The sequence below is a fragment of the Astyanax mexicanus genome, chromosome 25 (genome assembly GCF_023375975.1).
Source record: "Astyanax mexicanus isolate ESR-SI-001 chromosome 25, AstMex3_surface, whole genome shotgun sequence".
Lineage (NCBI taxonomy): Eukaryota > Metazoa > Chordata > Actinopteri > Characiformes > Acestrorhamphidae > Astyanax > Astyanax mexicanus.
Genome location: NC_064432.1, coordinates 7,839,695 through 7,861,464, shown reverse-complemented (window position 1 = coordinate 7,861,464; position 21,770 = coordinate 7,839,695). Strand labels below are relative to the sequence as shown.

At 40.4% G+C, this 21,770-nt stretch overlaps 1 protein-coding gene across 1 annotated transcript in view; it reads left to right on the top strand.

Moving 5' to 3' along the window:
- The window catches only part of dnah6 (dynein, axonemal, heavy chain 6), a 103,612-nt gene that overhangs the window by 63,452 nt on the left and 18,390 nt on the right, over positions 1–21,770 (top strand). The window contains 4 exon segments of the mRNA XM_049472675.1: positions 10,260–10,409; positions 13,764–13,851; positions 17,681–17,700; positions 20,441–20,630. Coding sequence (XP_049328632.1) covers positions 10,260–10,409; positions 13,764–13,851; positions 17,681–17,700; positions 20,441–20,630 — 448 coding nt within the window.

Below are 21,770 nucleotides of genomic sequence, written 5' to 3'. Positions count from 1 at the left end.
GCAATACTAACAGATAAGCAACGTTTTCAACCTTTTAAGACCTTTTTAAGACCTCGTTAAATGTAATTTAAGACCCAAAAATGTAGTCATTTGTTAGCTAATGTTAGCTAGCACTCCGCTTACCTTAGTTCTATCCATGGTAAGGTTAGCTAGCTTGTTTAAGTTAGCAAAAGTTAGTATGTTAGGTAGCCTGCTGCTAACATTAGAATGTTAGCTAACTCGCTGTTAATGTTAGCTAGCACTCCGCTAACCTTAGTTCTTTCCCTGGTATCGTTAGCTAGCTTGCTTTAGCTAGCTAAAGTTATTATGTTAGCTAGCTCGCCGCTAAAGTCAATATGTTAGCTAACTCGCCGCTAATGTTAGCTAGCTTTCTGCTAACCTCAGTTCTATCCCTGGTAACGTTTTCTAGCTCACTTTAGCTAGCTAAAGCTAGTATGTTAGCTAGCTTGCTGCTAATGTTAGTATTTTAGCTAACTCGCAGTTAATGTTAACTAGCTTTCTGCTAACCTTAGTTCTATCCGTGGTAACATTAGCCAGCTCTCTTTAGCTAGCTACAGTTAGTATGTTAGCTAGCTTGCTGCTAATGTTTGTTAACTTGCTGCTAACATTAGCATGTTAGCTAGCTCACCGCTAAAGTTAGTATGTTAGCTAGCTTGCCGTTAAAGTTAGTATGTTAGCTCACTTACCACTAATGTTAGCTAGCTCTCCACTTACCTTAGTTCTATCCCTGGTAAGGTAAACTAGCTTAATTAAACTGCTAACGTTAGTATGTTAGCTAACTGACTGATAATGTTAGCTAGCACTCTGCTAACCTTAGTTCTATCCCTGTGAGCTGATGTATCGGAACCGAGTCGCTGCGCTTTCCTCCGAGCATTACCGCTGTGATGCCATTTGACAATGCTGCATCAACAGCAGTTCAAAAAGAGGCGGAGTTTGACTTTACATGTATTCACAAGCATTACCCGCTAAGTTCTATCCATTTGGCCATTCAAAGGTGAGTATTATCAATCTGTAATCTGCTGCTAACCCTGGCTAGCACTGCTGGAGCAGCATTAGCATTAGCCGCTAAGTGCGCTAAGCGCTAGCTCTTTCGCTGTTCAGAGGTGAGTATTATCGGACTGTAGTCTGTGTGTTTACTGTCTTAAATCAAGCTACGTGGGACGAACCTCCAGCTGATATTAGCCTGGTTTAGCGGAACACTCAGGCTTTCTCGGTGTAGTAGAACTGTTGGGCGGCATTAGCGCTAGCGGTTAACCACTAATGCTAATGCTGCTGCACCCAGCCTTAGTGGAAGTCTGGAAATCTAAGCTTACTGTAAATAAACGAAATCGCTTTCGTTTTCAGAAAAGAAATCTGTGTAGATTAACATCCAGCACTTGTTTGACTTTAAAATAATTTTTTTTAAAGAATTAGCTTAGCTTAAATTCACAGGTCTCGCCTTACAGTGCAAAGAATATGGTACAAGTGAGCACGATCTGTAGGCTCAGCTGCAACATCTGTGGGTAAATGTTCTTCAGGTTGTTATATGGAACCTATGAGCCTTAAATAGTTCCCTACTCCCTATGTAGTGCACTACATGCTGGGTCACAAAAACAAGGGCTTCTCTATCAAAACAGTGTATCCTGTATCTAAAAAAGAGCCATTTTTGCAACTCAGTCCATCTGCAATAATGTTTCCTGCAAACATATGCTACTGTATTTGAGTGTTCAACTGACGTTTTTGACGCACTGGGTTCATTTCGTTGATGGATATTGATTAGGATGTGGGCATGCAGGTCCTTTTGAGCAGGTTCCTTTATGCTAATGGCAGATATGGATTGCTTATTGATCACAGCACTGATACAAAGCTTCGGAGCAACTGTGGAAAATCCATCGAACAATGATGACATTCTATAAGACAGATAATGCACTGTTGGGATTGACTCTTATACCTCAAACAACAATTTCAATCACTGCTTGTACTTAATTATTTTTGAAAAAAAATGGTGGGACCATGATGGGATGCCACCTGTGCAACAAGTCCAGTCGTGAATTTTTTCCTCACTACTAAGTATTCCACAGTCAACTGTCAGTGGCATTGTAACAAAGTGTGTTTTCCATGGCCAAGCAGCTGCATCCTAGCTTTCTTACAACACCAAGCTCCAAACAGTGCAAAGACTTGGACTCTAGAGCAGTAGAGACGTGTTCTTCGTTGATTGTCTAATTACGCTTCTCTGTCTGTCAATCTGATCTTGTTTGAATGCATTGTGTCAATTGTAAAGTTTGGTAGAGGGGGGATTATGGTATGGGGTTGTTTTCCAGGAGTTTGTCTCGAACCCTTAGTTTCAGGCTCTTGCAACTTTGCGGAACCAGTTTGTGGACGGCCCCTTCCTGTCCCAACATGACAGCGCATAAGTTCTGAGTCCTGACCTCCATCTAACTGAACACCTTTGGGACAAATAAAAAATTAGAAACCGTGACCCAGACTTTTTGTGTCCAACATCAGTATCTGACCTTACAAAAATGCTTCTGGAAGAATCAGGGGTCAAGAATTCCCATAAACACAATCCTAAACCTTGTGGAAAGCCTTCCCAGAAGAGTTAAAGCTGCTGTAGCTGTAAAGGGTGTGAAGGACGTCATATTAAACCCTATGGATTATGAATGGGATGCCATGAGATGCATTGGTCCTTGATTTGATTGGCTTACTGCTAGCTTTTAGCAGCTCCAATGGCTCCATTCGACCATTCGTTTGTTGGTATACTTCTACGTTTTGGGTTGCATCATTCATTCTCTGTTGAGCTTCAGTTGGCGGACAGACGGTCTTAAGTTTTCCTGCAAAATGTCTTGGTAAACTTGGAAATTAATTTTTCCATTGATGTCCACGTTGATCTGTCCAGGTCCTGAGGCAGCAAAGCAGCCCCAAACCATGATACCCACTCCACCATGTTTTACAGTTGGGATGAGGTTTTGATGCAAACTTCGAACGTGCAGCAATGTTTTTTTTTTTTTTTTTCGGACTAAAGTGGCTTCCTCCTTGGGGTCCTCCTGTGAACTCATTCTTGTTTAACGTTTTCCTTATTGTAGATTTGTCAACAAAATTGTTAGCATGTGCCAGAGATTTCTGTAAGTCTTCAGCTGACAATCTTCCTCAAAGGATTCTTCCTCACCTCGTTGATCATTCTGCGCTGTGCTCTTGCAGTCACCTTTACAGGACGTCATCTTTACTCTCGCTTTTATAATCCTTTATAGTAGCTGTTGCGTTTTTTTCTCAAAGGCTAATGCTAATGAGCTTGCTAGTGTACGCTAGCAACATTAGCCTAGCATTTCACATTGTTAACTAGATAAGATGCACACATCAAATAATAAGCATAATAAGTCTTGGCTGATCAGCTGCATCTGGAATAAGTGATCATTTGTGCTATTCAATTTGATTATTGATTTGTATTGGCTCATACGTTGTTCCTTCTAAAATCAAGGGTATTAAAAATGATACTGCTTTTATAGGAGTAACTGTCGAGTAGAAGTAGACATTGATTGCATTCTTTAGTGAGGCTAGGGTGTTGGATGATCCCCCCTCATCCCAACTTTCCAAATAATCCAAGGACTAGTTGATGATGAAGCACCATCGTTCCAGAGACCACAGTTCCACTGCTCCACTGCTCAAAGCTTGAAGGTTTTATACTACTGGTATATGCAAGTCCTCTAAAGTGACAAGATAAGCTGACATCTCTACCAGCAATGGCTGCCTTCCTTATAAAAGGTGTCTAGAAACATTTGAAACTATATCAGTATGTCAGCTCACTTAAAAAAAAGCTATACTTAAGTAGATTTCTGGGAGCTGTCTTACAGCTTGTCTGTCAGATTTACTTAAAACAACATGTCCATTCGCCTCCTTGACTTTTTAATCACGGCTGTGCTCCAAATCTGTCCGGATTTTGACGAGGTGAAAGAGCTGAAAATTCTCCTTTTCACCCGACAGGTAAACATTTCAGCATCAGTTTGGAGTTTGGAGTTACATCACCGAGCAGCCCATCATCATCATCTTTGGAGATTTTATCAAGGTAACCTTATTCTACTAAAAAAAGTAAAAAAGAAGTTTATGGGCCATTCCACAGAATGGGTGCCATTTGCTTGTTGTAACTCTTCCACATTAAACTTATTTTTTAATCTATTTTGGTACCACTTTAAAATTAGACTACCTTTATAAAGGGTTTATAAATGGTTTACAATTAGTTTATTAATGGTTACTAATCAGGTTGTAAATGCCTTAAAAATCATTAATAATCAGTTATAACACATGCATAGAAAGGGCAACAATGACCTGTTGTTTGCCAAATAGTGAACCCACAACCATCTATACTGTTGCCCTTTCTATGCATGTGTTATAACTGATTATTAATGATTTGTAAGGCATTTACAACCTAATTAGTAAACAAAAAATTACTTCTGTTACTGAAACTCACTCCTGTTACTTTTTATGTTTTGAGTAACAGAAGTTAAAGTAACAGGAATCAGTTTTTAGCAAAAAAAAAAGCTAAATGGTGGCTATGCTAGTAGCATGAGGACACTCTATGCTCTCATGAGCACATTCTAGTGATTTTCTCCCAAATTTGTATGTAAAAACAAATAAGATCTAAGAATTTATTTAAGTAACAGGACTGAGTGTTGAGATTGGCCTCCTCAGTCATTACAGTTACAATAAGATCAAATATACAGAAAAACTAATGAGGGAACTTAATTTTGTTCTTCCCATGATCTTTAGAAGAACCAGCTGATGTCACTTCCTGTTGTAGATGCGACTTCCTGTTGTAGAATGTTCCAGATGTTTCAGATGGGGTAATGTGTTACGGTAACAGGACTGAGTGAAACCCAGGGACACAACTAAAATGTTGTGTAACTTTAACTTATGAAAAGGAAATTATGAGCATAGATGGGATTTGGAGTCGCACAGCTATGCAACAAAAATACCGAAGAATTTTAATGATAAGCGGGGATAGGTAACAAATTCGTATACCCCGCCTGCTGGATAGCTGTCGTTAGATCCCAACTTTTCTTTTTTCTCAATTTTTTTATTCTATTTACTACAGTTTGTTTAAACAATCTGTCTATCCAGATTTAGCTTTATCTCTTCAGGTTTAGCTTTATCTTTAAATTTAACTCACCAGGTTTAGCTTTATCTCTCCAGATTTATCTTTATCTTTAAATTTAACTCACCAGGTTTAGCTTTATCTCTCCAGATTTATCTTTATCTTTAAATTTAACTCACCAGGTTTAGCTTTATCTCTCCAGGTTTAGCTTTATCTCTTCAGGTTTAGCTTTATCTTTAACTTTAACTCACCAGGTTTAGCTTTATCTCTCCAGGTTTAGCTTTATCTCTTCAGGTTTAGCTTTATCTTTAACTTTATCTCTTCAGGTTTAGTTTTTTCAATCCGATTTTACCTTTATCTCTTCAGGTTTAGCTTTATCTTTAACTTTATCTCTTCAGATTTAGTTTTTTCTATCCGATTTTACCTTTATCTCTTCAGGTTTAGCTTTATCTTTAACTTTATCTCTTCAGGTTTAGTTTTTTCTATCCGATTTTACCTTTATCTCTTCAGGTTTAGTTTTTTCTATCCAGCTTTACCTTTATCTCTTCAGGTTTAGCTTTATCTTTAAGTTTATCTCTCCAGGTTTAGTTATTTCTATCCAGCTTTACCTTTATCTCTTCAGGTTTAGCTTTATCTTTAAGTTTATCTCTCCAGGTTTAGTTTTGTCTCTTCGGGTTTAGCTCTCCTGGTTTAGGTTTAGCTTTAAATTTATGCTTATTCTCATAAAAAAGATTTTATTTATAAAGTAAATTATTTTAGGTGTGTGTGGATGCAGACATTGTTTTAAAAATGCAGATATTTGAAGAGCAGAAATGGTTCAAACATCTTTGCTCCAACTCGGCTGCTTCATCTGAAGCTTCACCCAACTTGACAAATGGCTGCCGTCCTTCTGGAGCTCGTTAGGTGAAATCAGACAGAACGCAGGGTGGAAACCAGTTTTTATAAACGCTGCAGTGCACAGTGAAATACATTATGAGAATGTATGATTATCTCCAGCTCTGAGAGGCTAATGCATGCAGTCTTCTGGTCTTTCAGTGGGCTACAGTGGTCTTTCAGTGGGCTACGGTGGGCTTCCCAATCGTCCAGCCGTCCAACACACACTTTAAATCTGACTTACTGCAGTGAAATACAGCCTGCAAGTGTAGAAAAGAGACAGATTTACTGCTCTTACGCTGTACAGGGAGAATTAGTGTGTGTGTGTGTGTGTGTGTGTGTGTGTATAAAGGAGATGGATGTGTTTGTATGTAAAGGATAAGGCCAGACAGACAATGGAGGGTGAATTATGGTGTGTGTGTGTGTGTGTGTGTGTGTGAAAATGACAGATGAACCTCAGTTACAAAGTGAGTGTTTTTGTGCGGTGTGTGAAGGAGGATTTTGAGTAGGAATAAACAGAAGGTGAATTTGAATGTGTGTGTGTGTGTGTGTGTGTGTGTGTGTGTTGTTTGGGTTTTGTAAATGTGTTATGACTGTTAAGACTAATGTGCGTTTGTGTGTTTTGTCTGGGTGTTCATGTTTTGTATCTGATCTCCCAGTCCCTGTTGCAGTCAAGCATTCCACAGCATGATGCTCCCACCACCATGTTTGACAGTAGGGGTGTGGCCAGATAGTTCAGTCTTGGTTTCATCAAACCACACTGCGCATACAATTATTCCCAGCAATCTCTGGAATACATTTCCCGAGGGAAAAGTAGTAAGGAGTATAATTGAACATTTCCAGAACGTTGCCTTTTTTTGCAAGGATCTCTCAATGTGATTTTTTTCAGATTTCTCAACATCCTCAGAACTTTCTTCTACAATTGCTTAAAGGCTCCTACTAGTAATATTCCTAGAATGATGTATTGGAACGTTCTGTCAATGTGATTCTTTCCATTTTCCTTAAAATTTCCAGAATGTTCTTCTAAAATACCTTGAATGCTCCTAGTAGTAATATTCCCAGAATGATGTATTGGAACGTTCTGTCAATGTGATTCTTTCCATTTTCCTTAACATTTCCAGAACGTTCTTCTAAAATACCTTGAATGCTCCTAGTAGTAATATTCCCAGAATGATGTATTGGAACGTTCTGTCAATGTGATTCTTTCCATTTTCCTTAAAATTTCCAGAACGTTCTTCTAAAATACCTTGAATGCTCCTAGTAGTAATATTCCCAGAGTGATGTATTGGAACGTTCTGTCAATGTGATTCTTTCCATTTTTCTCAACATCCTCAGAACGTTTTTTCTAAAATTGCTTGAATGCACCATGTGATTTTTTGCTAATGTGATTTTTTTCATTTTTCTCAACATCCTCAGAACGTTTTCTTTTTAAATTGCTTGAATGCTCCTAGTAGTAATATTCCCAGAGTGATGTATTGGAACGTTCTGTTAATGTGATTCTTTCCATTTTCCTTAACATTCCCAGAACGTTTTTTCTAAAACTGCTTGAATGCTCCTAGTAGTAATATTCCCAGAATGATGTATTGGAACGTTCTGTCCATTGATTCTGTCCATTTTTCTTAATGTTCCCAGAACGTTCTTCTAAAATTGCCCTAAATGTTTTCAGCACATGAACCTCGACTATATTATTAGGCAAATAATTGTTATAAAAAGTCAAAATTAAAGTATTAAAAATCTAGACAGATGTCAATCAAATTGCAGAAACAACTTTAGGACAATCGATGGAAGCAAAATGAACCTGCTTGGGATATTTTATTTTTTATAGGATGTCTCTAAAATAATAAAATGTGAAAACCTGCGAAAAAAAAAACAAATCAACAGAAAGCTTTTTATTTATATATATATATATATATATATTATAACAACTGTAGCCCTGATCCTTCCGCCGCACAGCAGCCACTTTAAGCCTATTCTTATCTCCTAGGACAGCCTCCGACATCAGTGACATCTGATCGAATAGCAAGTTTAATTCCTCAGCAGGTCGATTTAAGGACAAACCTGACACTTCCAGCTAATCCCACGTGTTATTCCAGACCCTTGGAGTGCAGCTGACCTTTCTGTTGTGTTTGATGCCTGGCATCTCCTCTTTTGTTTATCGACCGACCTGAAGATTTATGACGTTTTTGACTGGTGCATCTAAGGACACAAGTATAAAGAAGTAAAAACGTGGCTCAAATACGATCAAATCTGATGTTTTTTTTTTTAGGCAGTTAGCACTATACAGTATTTTTGACTGTTTAATTTAATGTGCTTCGCGTAAAGTTTCGGTTTCATCCTTTCAGCCATCTTTACAGGAGCTATCAAGGAGCTCCTATAGCTGATTTATTGAGACACTTATTAGAGGTTAGATCGGGCCCAAAAAATACGACCCGACCCGAGCCAAAGAGTCTAAAAGCGGAGAGAGTGCGCAGTTTTAGAGCAGAAAACGGGCCAAAGAGTCTGAAAGCGGAGAGGGTGCGCATTTCTAGCGCAGAAAAACGGGCCAAAGAGTCTAAAAGCGGAGAGAGTGCGCATTTCTAGCGCAGAAAAACAGGCCAAAGAGTCTAAAAGCGGAAAGAGTGCGCAGTTTTAGTGCAGACAAAGGGCTAAAAGTTGCCGTAATTAAGGAGTTTAATATTAAGAGACATCATGAAATGAAACATCATCTTGAAAAATCTTAGTTTACACAACACTGTCAAATATAGATAAAGATAGTAAGTCAAGTAAAATGGTGTGTAAATGAAAGTAATCAGGAAAATGTATTATTTAAAGTGGTATATTTCATTATTTGTTTTATTATAGAGTCTGTGGCCCGTGACTTCAAATATATTTCTCTTTCTGGCCCCCAACAAAAAAAGTTTGGACACCCCTGATATAGAGGGAACAGTTTGTGGTGAGCATTAATAAACTCGTGAATATAAATAATGATGTGTTCTTTAATTAGATGAATAGCATGAGATGTTTAATAACAGTGATGGAGGAGTTCTTCTAGGACAGGAGTGGTGTTACGATGTTACGAGGTTGATTTACTTTGGTAAATTAGATAAGTGTGATGTATCGCGTCTGTGTGGGATGCATTATTATGACGTGCTTTGGATGCTGGGGTGCAAAAAGTGATGTATCTTTTTTGGCTCTGTTCAGATCGTAGAGGATTGTGGAGGAGTTTCTGAAGGACATCAACAACATGCTGAACTCTGGAGAGCTTCATTTGTTCCATCTATATACAGGGGTTGGACAATAAAACTGAAACATCTGTCATATGATGTCACCATCATATTGCTCAGCACCGGTGAATAAAATGTGACTGTAATCATGAGGGGTGTGTGAGGGGTGTGTGTGTGTGTGTGTGTGTGTGTGTGTGTGTGTGTGTGTGTGGCGAGTTCGGTGACTCAGCGAATGAGCTGAGGTCAGAGGAGTGTCATGGTGACCAGCAGCATGACTGCAGCAGAGTGAAAAGAGCTACGGCACCACCGTATCTGAGAAGGTTAAGTGATTTGCTTATAGGTCCAACAGTCCAAATGTACCTCAGCAGTGCTGTTCTGATCATGAGTTTACCTCAGCAGTTCTATGCCTTTCATGAACGTACTTTAGCAATGCTATTTTAATCATGAATGTATCTCAGCAGTGCTATTTTATTCTTGAATTTACTGGAGTCACCAGAGTAATCCAACGTGAACACAAGGAGAACATGGAAACTCAACCCAGAAGACTCTAGTGTTGGGAGGCGGACATCTAACAGCTCATTTTGTTATGGATGGATGGATGGATGGTTGGATGGAAAGATCCAGTGAATGGATTAGTTTAACATTTTCTAAACGGGTCAAAAGTTATGGCAGGCGAAGAGAGAAAAGACCACAGAACAGATGGAAGGATGGATGGGAGAACAGCTCAAGTTCAGCTCAGAAAGTAAAATCCACCGGAGAGCCTATGTAAACCTATAATTACTTACACACAGAGGTGGTGGGGAGTCCAGGTCCAGAAAGTAAGAATCCACCGGAGATCCTATGTAAACCTATAGTTACTTACACACAGAGGTGAGAAGTCCAGGTCCAGAAAGTAAAAATCCACCGGAGATCCTATGTAAACCTATAATTACTTAAATACAGAAGTGGGTAGTCCAGGTCCAGAAAGTAAAAATTTACCCTGGGGTGGTTTTCAGAAGAGAAATCTATGTAGATTAACTTCTAGCGCTCATTTTCTTTTAGCTTAACCTATATGGGGCATCTATGACCTCACATCCTGGAATGATATAAAAACAAGTGTCTGTTTTTCGCACTTTCAGGAGCTGGGCATCCCCATCAGTGTGAGCTTCAGTCTAATGGGAATCCTGGGCGATCCCTACGAGATCCGTCAGTGGAACTCCGAGGTTCTGCCTCGAGACAACATCTACACCGAGAGACGCTGGCCACTCATCATCCACCCTCAGGATCAGGTGACCTTTCACCCCTTCGCAGGGCACAACAGTATTACAACATCATTCCTCACAGTCTGTTTTTAAAGCTGTGAGTTTCTGTTTTCCCTCTGTAAGTGTTGTGAGTGTGGGAGCATGCTTTCAGCTCTAATTTAAAGCAGCAGCAGTTTGATGAATTATGGATTGGATTTAGGAGGTTGTTGCAATTTTATGGAGTAGAGGCTTCATGTGGACAGAAAGCAGTGAAATACGTGGACTTCCACTGCATACATAGGGGCATTATAGTGCCTGTGATAGAAATTCCTACATAGAGGCTTCATAAGCATTGAATTCAGGTGTTCCAGTCATTTCCATGCTCACAGGTGTATAATATGAAAGAATGGGTCAGTCTCAGGAGCTCAGTAAACTCCAGCTTGCAATTTCCCTACTCACTGCTAAAGATTCCACAGCCAACTGTCAGTGATGTTATAACACAGTGGAAACAACTGGGAACGATGGCCTAGACACTCAGGCCTACAGACCTCCAAACTTTATGTAGCTTCAGATAATGAAGATGGACAATAATTCGATATCGGTATTTATCGTGATAAGAAATGTTTCAATAACGATGATATAATTTTTGTGGTATATATCGATATGTATTATTTACAGAATCTGTCACGGATGAACGTTTTTTTACTGCCGTCGGCTCGCAGCAGAGCTGAACACAATCAGCCTCCGTAGCTGGGCTACGTTAATGCGGGATGACGTAATCACACTGCCGTGTGATAGATGGCGCTCTCTCCCCATATCACTCCTAGGGTGATGTCTGCAGCACAGGGCATCTGTGAGCTGATGTATAGGAACCGAGCCGCTGCGCTTTCCTTAGTCCTTAGTCTTTACCCTCCTAGTGATAGGGGGAGTCCTAATGAGTGGGTTGGGTAATTGGCCGTGTAAATTGGGAAGAAAATGCTTTGGAGGATAGAGCGCAGTGTCCTTACGGCGTCAGAAGAAGAGAAGAACATCTCGGAACACAATCAGCGAGGGTCCCGGCTTTCCCGACGCATTAGCATACAGACGCCTGCCCCCCAATTCCCCCCCACCAAGCTTCCCGGTGTTTTTTTATTACGGTGGGCTATGATTGCGTTCCCGTCTTTCTCTGGCTCCTTGTCGTTTTCGGTTTTCCTTTCCCTCCATCTCTTCTTCTCTCCTGGGAGGCTCTGCGGCTCTCCTGGGAGAGAGATTGGAAGTGTGCTGCACACACACACACACACACACACACACTAGCATCGTTCCCGCCGCATGGTATTTACATACTGCCCTGCTCTCAACTCCACTCAGCTCATCTTGCTGGCATCTTCTCTGGCACATTCTCTTCTGATCTCTCTCTCTCTCTCTCTTTCTCTCTCTTTCTCTCTCTCTCTTCATCTCAGCAGCAGTTCCTCTGGCTCAGACTCTTTATATAAGAACCCACTGTCACATCCATCCATCGTATCTGGAATAGCACACACACACACATTAACACACACACACACTTACACAAGCTCTTCTTGACACTTGGCAGTTCTGACACTTCAGCCTGGTCAAGCAGCTTCGTCTCCTCCGTTCACGGCTCTCGTCTCTCGGCCCGACCTTCTGAACTCTCTTCATCTCCAGCAAACACACGTCCGCTTGCCGTAGGACTCTAAACAGATCTGCACCGAACACACATCCAACGTTGTTTTCCCATCAAAACAAGACGTTAAGATGTTTCCCCTGGAAAGTTTGTGGATGCCACTTTTGATTAACAAGCAAACAGTATGTAGTGCTTGGAACCCAGGATTGCCATTCACCACATACACATACTGTACAACATCCCATGATAATCGTGGCCTCTACATGGACCAGTCCACCGAATGGGTGCATGATTGCTTTGTTGTTTGCTCTTCCAAATGAAACTTAATTTTTTATATCTTTTGATGAAACTCTGAGTTCAAAAGAGGACAAATTGTTGGTGCACGTCTTGCTGGCGCAATTGTGACCAAGACAGCAAGTCTTTGTGATGCATCAAGAGCCACGGTATCCAGGGTAATGTCAGCATACCACCAAGAAGAACCAACCACATCCAACAGGATTAACTGTGGACGCTGTAAGAGGAAGCTGTCTGAAAGGGATGTTCGGGTGCTAAACCCGGATTGTATCCAAAAAACATAAAACCACGGCTGATCAAATCACGGCAGAATTCAATGTGCACCTCAACTCTCCTGTTTCCACCAGAACTGTCCGTCACCACAATCAATTATTGTGGTCTAAAACCAGGTGTTTCAGTTTTAATTGTCCAACCCCTGTATGCTTAACTACCGAATTTTAGGGACTATAAGGCGCACCGCATTATAAGGCACACTATCAATAAACGTCTATCTTCTGGTGAGCAAGGCAAAGTGAGCAAGGGTGTCGCCATGTTTCCCTGCACTTGCTCCTGTTACTGGCGCTTACTCCTGTCACTGGCACTCAGTCCTGTTTCTGGCACCTACTCCTGTTACTGGAAGTCACTCTTGTTACTGGCACTCAGTCCTGTTACTTACACTTATTCCTGTTACTGGCACTCACTCCTGTTACTAGAACTCACCCCTGTTACTGGCACTCACTCCTGTTACTTACACTTATTCCTGTTACTGGCACTCACTCCTGTTACTAGAACTCACCCCTGTTACTGGCACTCACTCCTGTTACTTACACTTATTCCTGTTACTGGCACTCACTCCTGTTACTAGAACTCACCCGTTACTGGCACTCAGTTCTGTTACTGGCACTCAGTCTTGTTACTTACACGTATTCCTGTTACTGGCAATCACTCCTGTTACTAGAACTCACCCCTGTTACTGGCACTCATTCCTGTTACTGGCACTCATTCCTGTCACTGGCACTCAGTCCTGTTTCTGGCACCTACTCCTGTTACTGGAACTCACTCTTGTTACTGGCACTCAGTCTTGTTACTTACACGTATTCCTGTTACTGGCAATCACTCCTGTTACTAGAACTCACCCCTGTTACTGGCACTTATTTCTGTTACTGGCACCCACTCCTGTTACTGGCACCTACCAACAATAATCTAGTGCTCTTTCCATGTAGCCATTGACTGCTGTAAGATTAATAATCTTATTAGTCTTTTTTTTTGGACATACACTACATACTCGCTCAATCTGTGTTATCCATTCTTTTAATTCATTTGAATGGAAATTTGATATTGATTTGCCTGTATACAAAAACCAAAGGAATATATCACAGGAAGAGTTAAAGAGTAAAACCAAAGCATTTCTGATGAAACTGTGCATATCTCAGTACTATTTGTATAAGATTTTACTTTCATGAGGGGCTTTTTAATCATCTCCTGTTCTCCTATCTCTCATGCACCAGGCCAATAGTTGGATTCATTCCAAGGAGACAAAGAACGGTCTGAAGGTCATCAAGCTGACGGATTCAGGCTTCCTCCGCACACTGAGGAGTTTGAGCTCTTTACTGATCACTTGTTGGAACCACTATGACCAGTCATAAAGCAGCTACCCTGCTGTATCCAATAACATTTTCTTGTGTCCAATGTTAAGCATAGTTTTGTTTACACTAGTTAAAAGTAAAAATCCACCCCAGGGTTTGGTCCAACTGCCTGGGCAGCTCGGGTAGGATTTTTTACTTTACCCACCTCTGTGCGTAAATAAGTAAAGGTTTAAATAGGATCTCCGGGGGATTTTGTGCTTTACAGAGACTTTAAGACTAGGTCAATGGCTGAACTGTGCTTAGCGGGCTATTACACATATTGTAAAGTGACATATGACATTGCAAAGACTGTTATTAGTGTAAAACCTCCTGGTGTCGGAGTGCTGTTAGCCAATCAGAGGCAGTATGTTTGCATGTATAAATATTCATGATCAAGAGACGAAATCCTATCGTTTCTTCTTGTCCACTGCTTCAGCAGACTAAAACAGCGTTGATGATCTTAAACAGGATGTTAGTGCTGGAAAGTCCTCCAATTTGTCTGAATTAAAACAATTCTGTAAATATAGGACAGTTAAAAACATCATTTAAAAAAAAAGTGCTTTTTATATTTACTCAGGTTATCTTTGTCTGATATTAAAATACGTTTTTTAATCTGAAAAACGTAAGTATGATGTAAAAGCAAAAACGGGGAGCCAAATACTTTTTCACTGCGACTGTGTTTGATTTAATATCACGGCGGTTTGGTGCATAATGTAATTTCTTGTTGAATTAGGTGGATATGCAGTTGCTCTATTCTAATAAGTCTGAATTTAGAGCCGTCACTGGCTGACGCCGCTTTCACTTGACTTGACGTGATTGGTTTGGACTGAAAGCAATATGTAGACTAATTAGGGAATAGTGTCATTGATTGGATTTGACTCGTCTGAGTGACGGATTAGATTGGTTGTTTTGCTGGTTGCAGAGGAAGTTCTTTTTTTTGTTGTAATTATTCCAGTTATTTTAGTAGAGCAGAGTGATGGACGCACATTAAACACAGAGAAAATGAAAGATATTTCATTTCACCACACCACATTAATAATTCGGTTTGATCAAATAGAATTGTAATTAAAGATGACACGCTAATTATGATACCCACTATGCATTTTATTTGGCTCATGATTTTGTTCAGAGCAACTTTTACTGGCAGACATCGAAGTTAACAGTCAGAAATACACTATTAGGGGAGGGACAAAATATCAGCATTGTGATATATTGTAACTTTCTCGTTATGTTCGGTCTAATATTGATATATTTTTATTGCAATATATGTTCTCTGGATTTCCTAAAGCCCTATCTGCAATTGAAAAAACAGGAGGACCACTGATTTTTTTTTATCAGGCTTTCTCGGTCATGTGACATCGCGTTCAGTAGCTCCTCCATTTCCACTCGTGTTGTGTTTTACATGGATCTCCATGGAAATGCGCGTCCAAAGTGTAATAACGGTGCATAGCAGTGGACAAATAGCTATTTTATTAAACGAGAGCTGATGAAACTCAGAGATGTGGATCCGGACGGGACTAAAATTACTGGAGGACCATGGAGTTCAGAGAAAAACAGTAGATAATTCAGCCTGTAATTTTCTCAGAGGACAGAGTCTGAGAAAAACACATACATGGTCGTTCCGGACAGGAAGAAAATCACGGAGGACCCTCCATAAAAAGAGAAAATAACCCCAGGACCCCCTGAGAAACTAATAGGGCTTCTGTCGGGATAGGGCTTAAGACTCACCTTCTACATGACCACCAAGATGGCCAGCCTCCACTACCTACCAGAGGTGTGTATTCTGAATTATCCTTTCTAAACTGAAATTTGTCCATTATATTTTAGGAGGCATCCAACTCTCCTAAGCTCTAGCTCTTTCCCTGTTCACAGATGAGCATTATCGGACTGTAGCCTGCTGCTAACCCAGATAGCACTGCTGGAGCGGCATTAGCATTACATGCTAATCACGCTAGCTCTTTCGTCGTTCAGTGGTGAGTATATCGGACTGCAGCCTTCTGCTAACCCTGGCCAGCACTGCTTGAGCAGCATTAGCATTTTCTGTTAACCACGCTAAGTGCCAGCTCTTTCGCCATTTCACCTTTAGCTCAAAAGCATGGCCTGACATCATTCATTTTATGCAAATTAGGAGCAAAGGGATGGTGCGATGCTGAAGAACAGATAACAGGGCATAATGGCATTTGCTTTATCTTGGCTAGAGCTTTTTTGGCTTTTCTTTTTAGATACATGTTCCAACTAGAGATAAAGAGAAGCTCAAATGGGGCTTTCGCTTCAAATAGGCGAGAGTGACGGCAAAGATCAAACAGCTTTCTTCTCACATTGAGAGACGATTTCCCTTCAGGATTTTTTGTTTTAGTGGAAACTAGTGCTGCTTTCTGTAGCTACTATATGCAATAAGGCAGGGATTACTGCTAACGTATGGCAACCCAGGCTAAGATCAGGAACACTATAAGTGTTATACAGCAAATAAATTGCACGACTAGTCGTGAAAGATATTCCTTTTTTTTGTAAATTATTAGAATTGAAAATGTTTATAGGCTGATATGCTAAAAAAAATAGTCCTACTTTTTATCTAAAGAGTTACAGTATGCTACAGGCCGATAATACCTACCTTTAAATGGCAAAAGTGCTTGTGCTTAGCGCGTTTAGCGGCTAATGCTAATACTGCTCCAGCAGTGCTAACCAGGATACTAGCAGCAGACTACAGTCCGATATACTCGCATCTGAAGAGCAAAGGAGCTAGCACTTAGCATGGTTAGTGGCTAATGATAATACTGCACCAGCAGTGCTAGCCAGGATATCAGCAGCAGACTACAGTCCGATATACTCGCCTCTGAAGAGCAAAAGAGCTAGCGCTTAGTGGGTAATCCTAATGATGCTCCAGCATTGAATGGAAAAAAAGAGCTAGCAGTTAGCACCGTTAGCAGCTAATGCTAATACTGCTCCAGCAGTGCTTGCCAGGTTTAGTAGCAGGTTACAGGCTGATAATACTCCAGATAATACTTCAGCAGAGTGCCTTTACTGGTACTTACAACCTGACTGGTAAAATTCATACATATGGTGCCCCAGATTATGAGGCGCACTGACATTTTTTGGGAAAATGAGAAGATTTTAAGTACGCCTCATATTTCAAAAAATACGGTATGCAAAATTATGCAGATGTTGCAAATGACAATCATTGTCTAAACCCTAAGAGAGACTTGTATCTACAGTATTTGGTCCCAGGCAGCTTTTTTTCTCTTAATCTTGGGAGAATAATACAGCATTGTTTAATGAATTAGCAAACGCGTGTTTATAGGATTAAAAAAAAAACATGATTTGCAGCTTTTAAGCACATGCAAATGTAACCTTTTTGCTTTCATTTAATCACTAATTGTTTGGTATTAGCATATCTGTGTAAGCCTCGTTTCTATGAAAGGGCATCTAAACCTCCGTGCCCTGCAGGTTGGCACCGGTTTTAAGGTTAACAACACTTGGTCCCATGACCCAGGCTGTTGCGTTTTTAATGAGTTTGGAGCACCTGCCAAAAAAAACAGATGCCTAATATTGTGTAGCACAAAACACAAAAACCTTATGAATAATTCCATGGCCAATTTCACTGAAAGCTTCCTCGACCCTTGTTTTATTTAATTTTACTTTACCCTTTGCTTGTAATAGCTTAGAATGCTGTCATCAGATTCAAGGGGAAGCTGTACTATGGTGCAGAGTGTTGGTAACAATCCTACAACCATGTGGTGGGAGTGGGAGCTTAACACTTCCCGGTATTGGTCCTGCAACTCTGTTAAAACTTTGTCCAACAGTGTCATCTCGGCCAACCCAGGTAAAGAACCCACAACCCTATGGTGGCAGGAGAAGCTTAGCAGATTGGATGTTGAACACAACAGTCAAACACAACTAGGTTCAATAGTTACAGTTTAGTTTGACTGGACTTGGGCATAGGACTCAACTCCTAACACTCGGTCCAACAGTTACAGTTTAGTTGCATTGGACTTGGGCATTGAACTCACAACTCTTACCACTCTGTCCAGCAGTTACAGTTTAGTTGCATTGGACTACAGCACTTCACTAAATGTTAACTCCTCAACTCCATGACAAACCTGTGACACAACACTAACTACAACAGCTATGACCAACAGTGGCAACTTAGTGGACCTAGACCTGGGTATTGAACCCATAACTTTGTTACCACTTTGTCTAACAGTGGCAGTTAAGTGAACCTGGAGGTAGGTGCCAAACCTACCACTCTTGTTAAAATTCTGACACAACTCTGTAACAGCTATGACCAACAGTGGCAACCTAGAACTGGGTATTGAACCCATAACTTGAAAAATATGGTATGCTATTAATCTTCATTATTGGACAGTTTTTGAATATTTTTACTTTTTTTTTTGACATTTTGACACCCTGCACAAGGCAAGTCACATTGTTCATTGCTATCTTACACCCTGCCAACAGTCTTATTTTGATTTTTCGTTTAAATTGCAACGGTGGTTGTGAATAGACCTAGGCCGATGGGCATAGTGGTCTCGAAATGAGGTGTGTTCAGGTACATTTCTTCCGTATTGCTATCTTGGCAAAGGAAAGCACAGATGCGCCACTGAGTGTAAAGATGTTCATTGCTATCTTGGCAGTGAATTGTTAACATAGAGATGTGGCCGATGCATGTACACCCCCTCTTGTTAACTTTCTAAAACAAAAAATCAGAATGAATAAGCCTGAAAAAGCAGGTCAGTTTCCTCTATCCAGGTAGCTGCGCCCCTGAATTAGCAATCTGCCAAAGTGAGAGCTCACCTGGCTCTTAAAGAGAATGGCAAGTGAATTGATTGAACTAGTGCATGCATTTTGCAATTTTGCATTTCGAGCCAGGCAAGTTGTACTTTTCCCGTCGTTACAATAGCAAAGACACTTTCACTTTCGTGTTTAGTGTTTCTCTGTTGTTTTCTCTCTGTGTCCAGCTGTCTCCTGCAGATTTTTCTCAAGCGTGTCCATAAAAACCACAAAACAATTTACACAGATGAATCACACACACATATGCAGAGCCCTACAGCAGTGTGTGTGTGTGTGTGTGTGTTATGGAGTGGAGTGTGAGAGTGGTGTCATCTTGGCACAACGCCCTGCTGTGTGTATGTGTGTGTGTGTGTGTTTGAAGGCTGGAACTGAGATTGCATCTCACTTTGTGTCACCCACCCACTGCTCTGACGGAGTGATGCGGGATGAAGGAGGGAGCGCAGTGGGTGGAGAGGTGGCCAGATGGATGGATGGATGGATGGACAGCTTTAGTGATGAACGAGAGCTCTGTCCTCTATCTAATAAAACTTTCTCTGTTTTATTAGAGTGCTGTTTTAGTTAAACATCTATGTCAGCATTGCTATTCTAAATGTAGATTTACCTCAGGACTGCTGTTTTAGTTAAACATTTACCTCAGCAGTGCTATTCTAAATGTACTTTTACCTCAGGAGTGCTGTTTTAGTTATACATTTACCTCAGCACTGCTATTATGAATGTGAATTTACCTCAGGAGTGCTGTTTTAGTTAAACATTTACGTCAGCAGTGCTCTTTCTAAATGTAAATTTACCTGAGGAGTGTTATTTCAGTTATACATTTACCTCAGCAGCGCTATTCTACATGTATTTTTACCTCAGGAGTGCTCTTTTAATTAAACATTTTCGTCAGCACTGCTATTCCAAATGTAAATTTACCTCAGGAGTGCTCTTTTAGTTAAACATTTTCGTCAGCACTGCTATTCTAAATGTAAATTTACCTCAGGAGTGCTGTTTTAGTTATACATTTACCTCAGCAGTGCTCTTCTAAATGTACATTTACCTCAGGAGTGCTGTTTTAGTTATGCATTTACCTCAGCAGTGCTATTATAAATGTAAATTTACCTGAGGAGTACTATTTCACCTCAACAGTGACATTCTATTGGTACATTTACCTCAGCAGTGCTATTCTAAATGTAAATTTACCTCAGGAGTGCTGTTTTAGTTAAACATTTACGTCAGCAGTGCTATTATAAATGTAAATTTACCCTCAAGAGTGCTGTTTTAGCTATACATTTACTCAGTAGAGCTATTATAAACATACATGTACATCAGACATGCTTTTCTAATCATTATTTACATCAGTAGGGCTATTGTGAGCATACATTTACCTCATCAGTGCCATTTTAGAAATGAATTTATCTCAGTAGAGCTATTACAAACATACATGTACCTGCTGCTGCTGCTTAAACAATGCCTAATGTAAGTGGAAATGCTGCTTTTTATAAATTATTTGATACATTTTTTTTTGCTATTTTCCGCTGACTAGTTTAAGTTGCCAAATATTCTGTGTAATCCTTGTCTCTAGATCCTTATAGCAGAGTTTGTATTTGTTGCCCATGTTTTTTTTTGTGCATCATTTCAGGGCTATTCATATCTATTCATTTGCTTTGCTTGCGAACCCATCCATCTTTGTTATTGACAAACTAGCAGCTTAATGAGCTTTTCAGCATGACAGAATTAAGAGTAACACATTACTGAAATAGCCACGCCGGTGTGTGTGTGTGTGTGTGGGGCAGGTAGCGTCAGAGGCTATTAAATCTCGTCTGGAGGAGGCGGAGGCTACGCAGCTGATGATAAACACAGCCAGGAAGGAGTATCGGCCCGTGGCTACTCGTGGCTCCATCATGTACTTTGTCATTGGAAACCTGTCCGGGATTGACCCCATGTACCAGTTTTACCTCAAGGATTTCAAACAGATAATGTACAGTAGAGGCATTGAGCTGATCAGATCATCATTAGACCCTGTAGATACAGTTTTATACAAAAATTCAAGAAAATTTCCTTATTTACGCATTATGCAACACTAGTAAGGGACAGGGGTGTTGCCATGTTGTCCTTCTTATTCAGCAGGTTTTACTGCTGGGTGGTGAGACCTCTAAAGCTAAGCTAAGCTAAATTTAGTAAACAAAACTGTAATTTTCTTCTGAAAACTGTTTATTTGAGTGAGTAAAGCGCTTCCGTTTATTTACAGTTACAGATTAGATTTGCAGATTTCCACTAAGGCTATCCGCAGTTAGCCGGCAAGCCAGGGCGATATTTGCTAGCCGTTCGTCGCACGTAGCTTGTTTTAACACGGTAAACACACAGACTACAGTCCGATAATACCCACCTCTGAACGGTCTGAAAGAGCTAACTCAGCTTAGCGCGGTTAGTGGGTAATGCTAATGCTGATGCTGCTCCAGCAGTGCTAGCCAGGGTTAGCAGCAATGGGTTTCTTACAATGGGAACATGACTAAACATTTTAAGATAAAAATCCTGATGTAACAAATGACACAACACCAATTTCGCAACTGGTATTCAAAAGATAAGCACTAGCTAATATAAAATAGTCAAATACATAAATACAGCCTGAGCTGAGTTCCTCAATTGTGATTATCGATGGTTAGAGAACATTTGTTCCCACAAATTCAAGAAATACAGCTTAAAAGACTTTTATCTGGCAACGTCCGTTGTCTTCGGAGTCTGTCGCACACATCGTACGTGATTTATGTGGAGGAAAACAACCCTAGAAGTTGAACCAGATGAACTGAAGGTGATGCAACATGACAAAAAAGCAGCATTAGCATTAGCCGCAAACCCTGCTAAGCGCTAACTCTTTCACTGTTCAGAGGTGAGTATTATTGACCTGTAGTCTGCATGTTCACCATATTAAAACAAGCTATGTGGGACGAACTGTTATCTATCTGCTAATATCCCCCAGGCTTACTGTAATACTCAGGGTGCCTTAGTTTAGCTTTTACTAGCACTACCTGCGGCTAGCGCTAGCAGTTAGCCACTAATGCTATAGCTAGTGCTTTACTCACCCAAATACACAGTTTTCAGGAGAGAAATCTGGGTAGATTAACA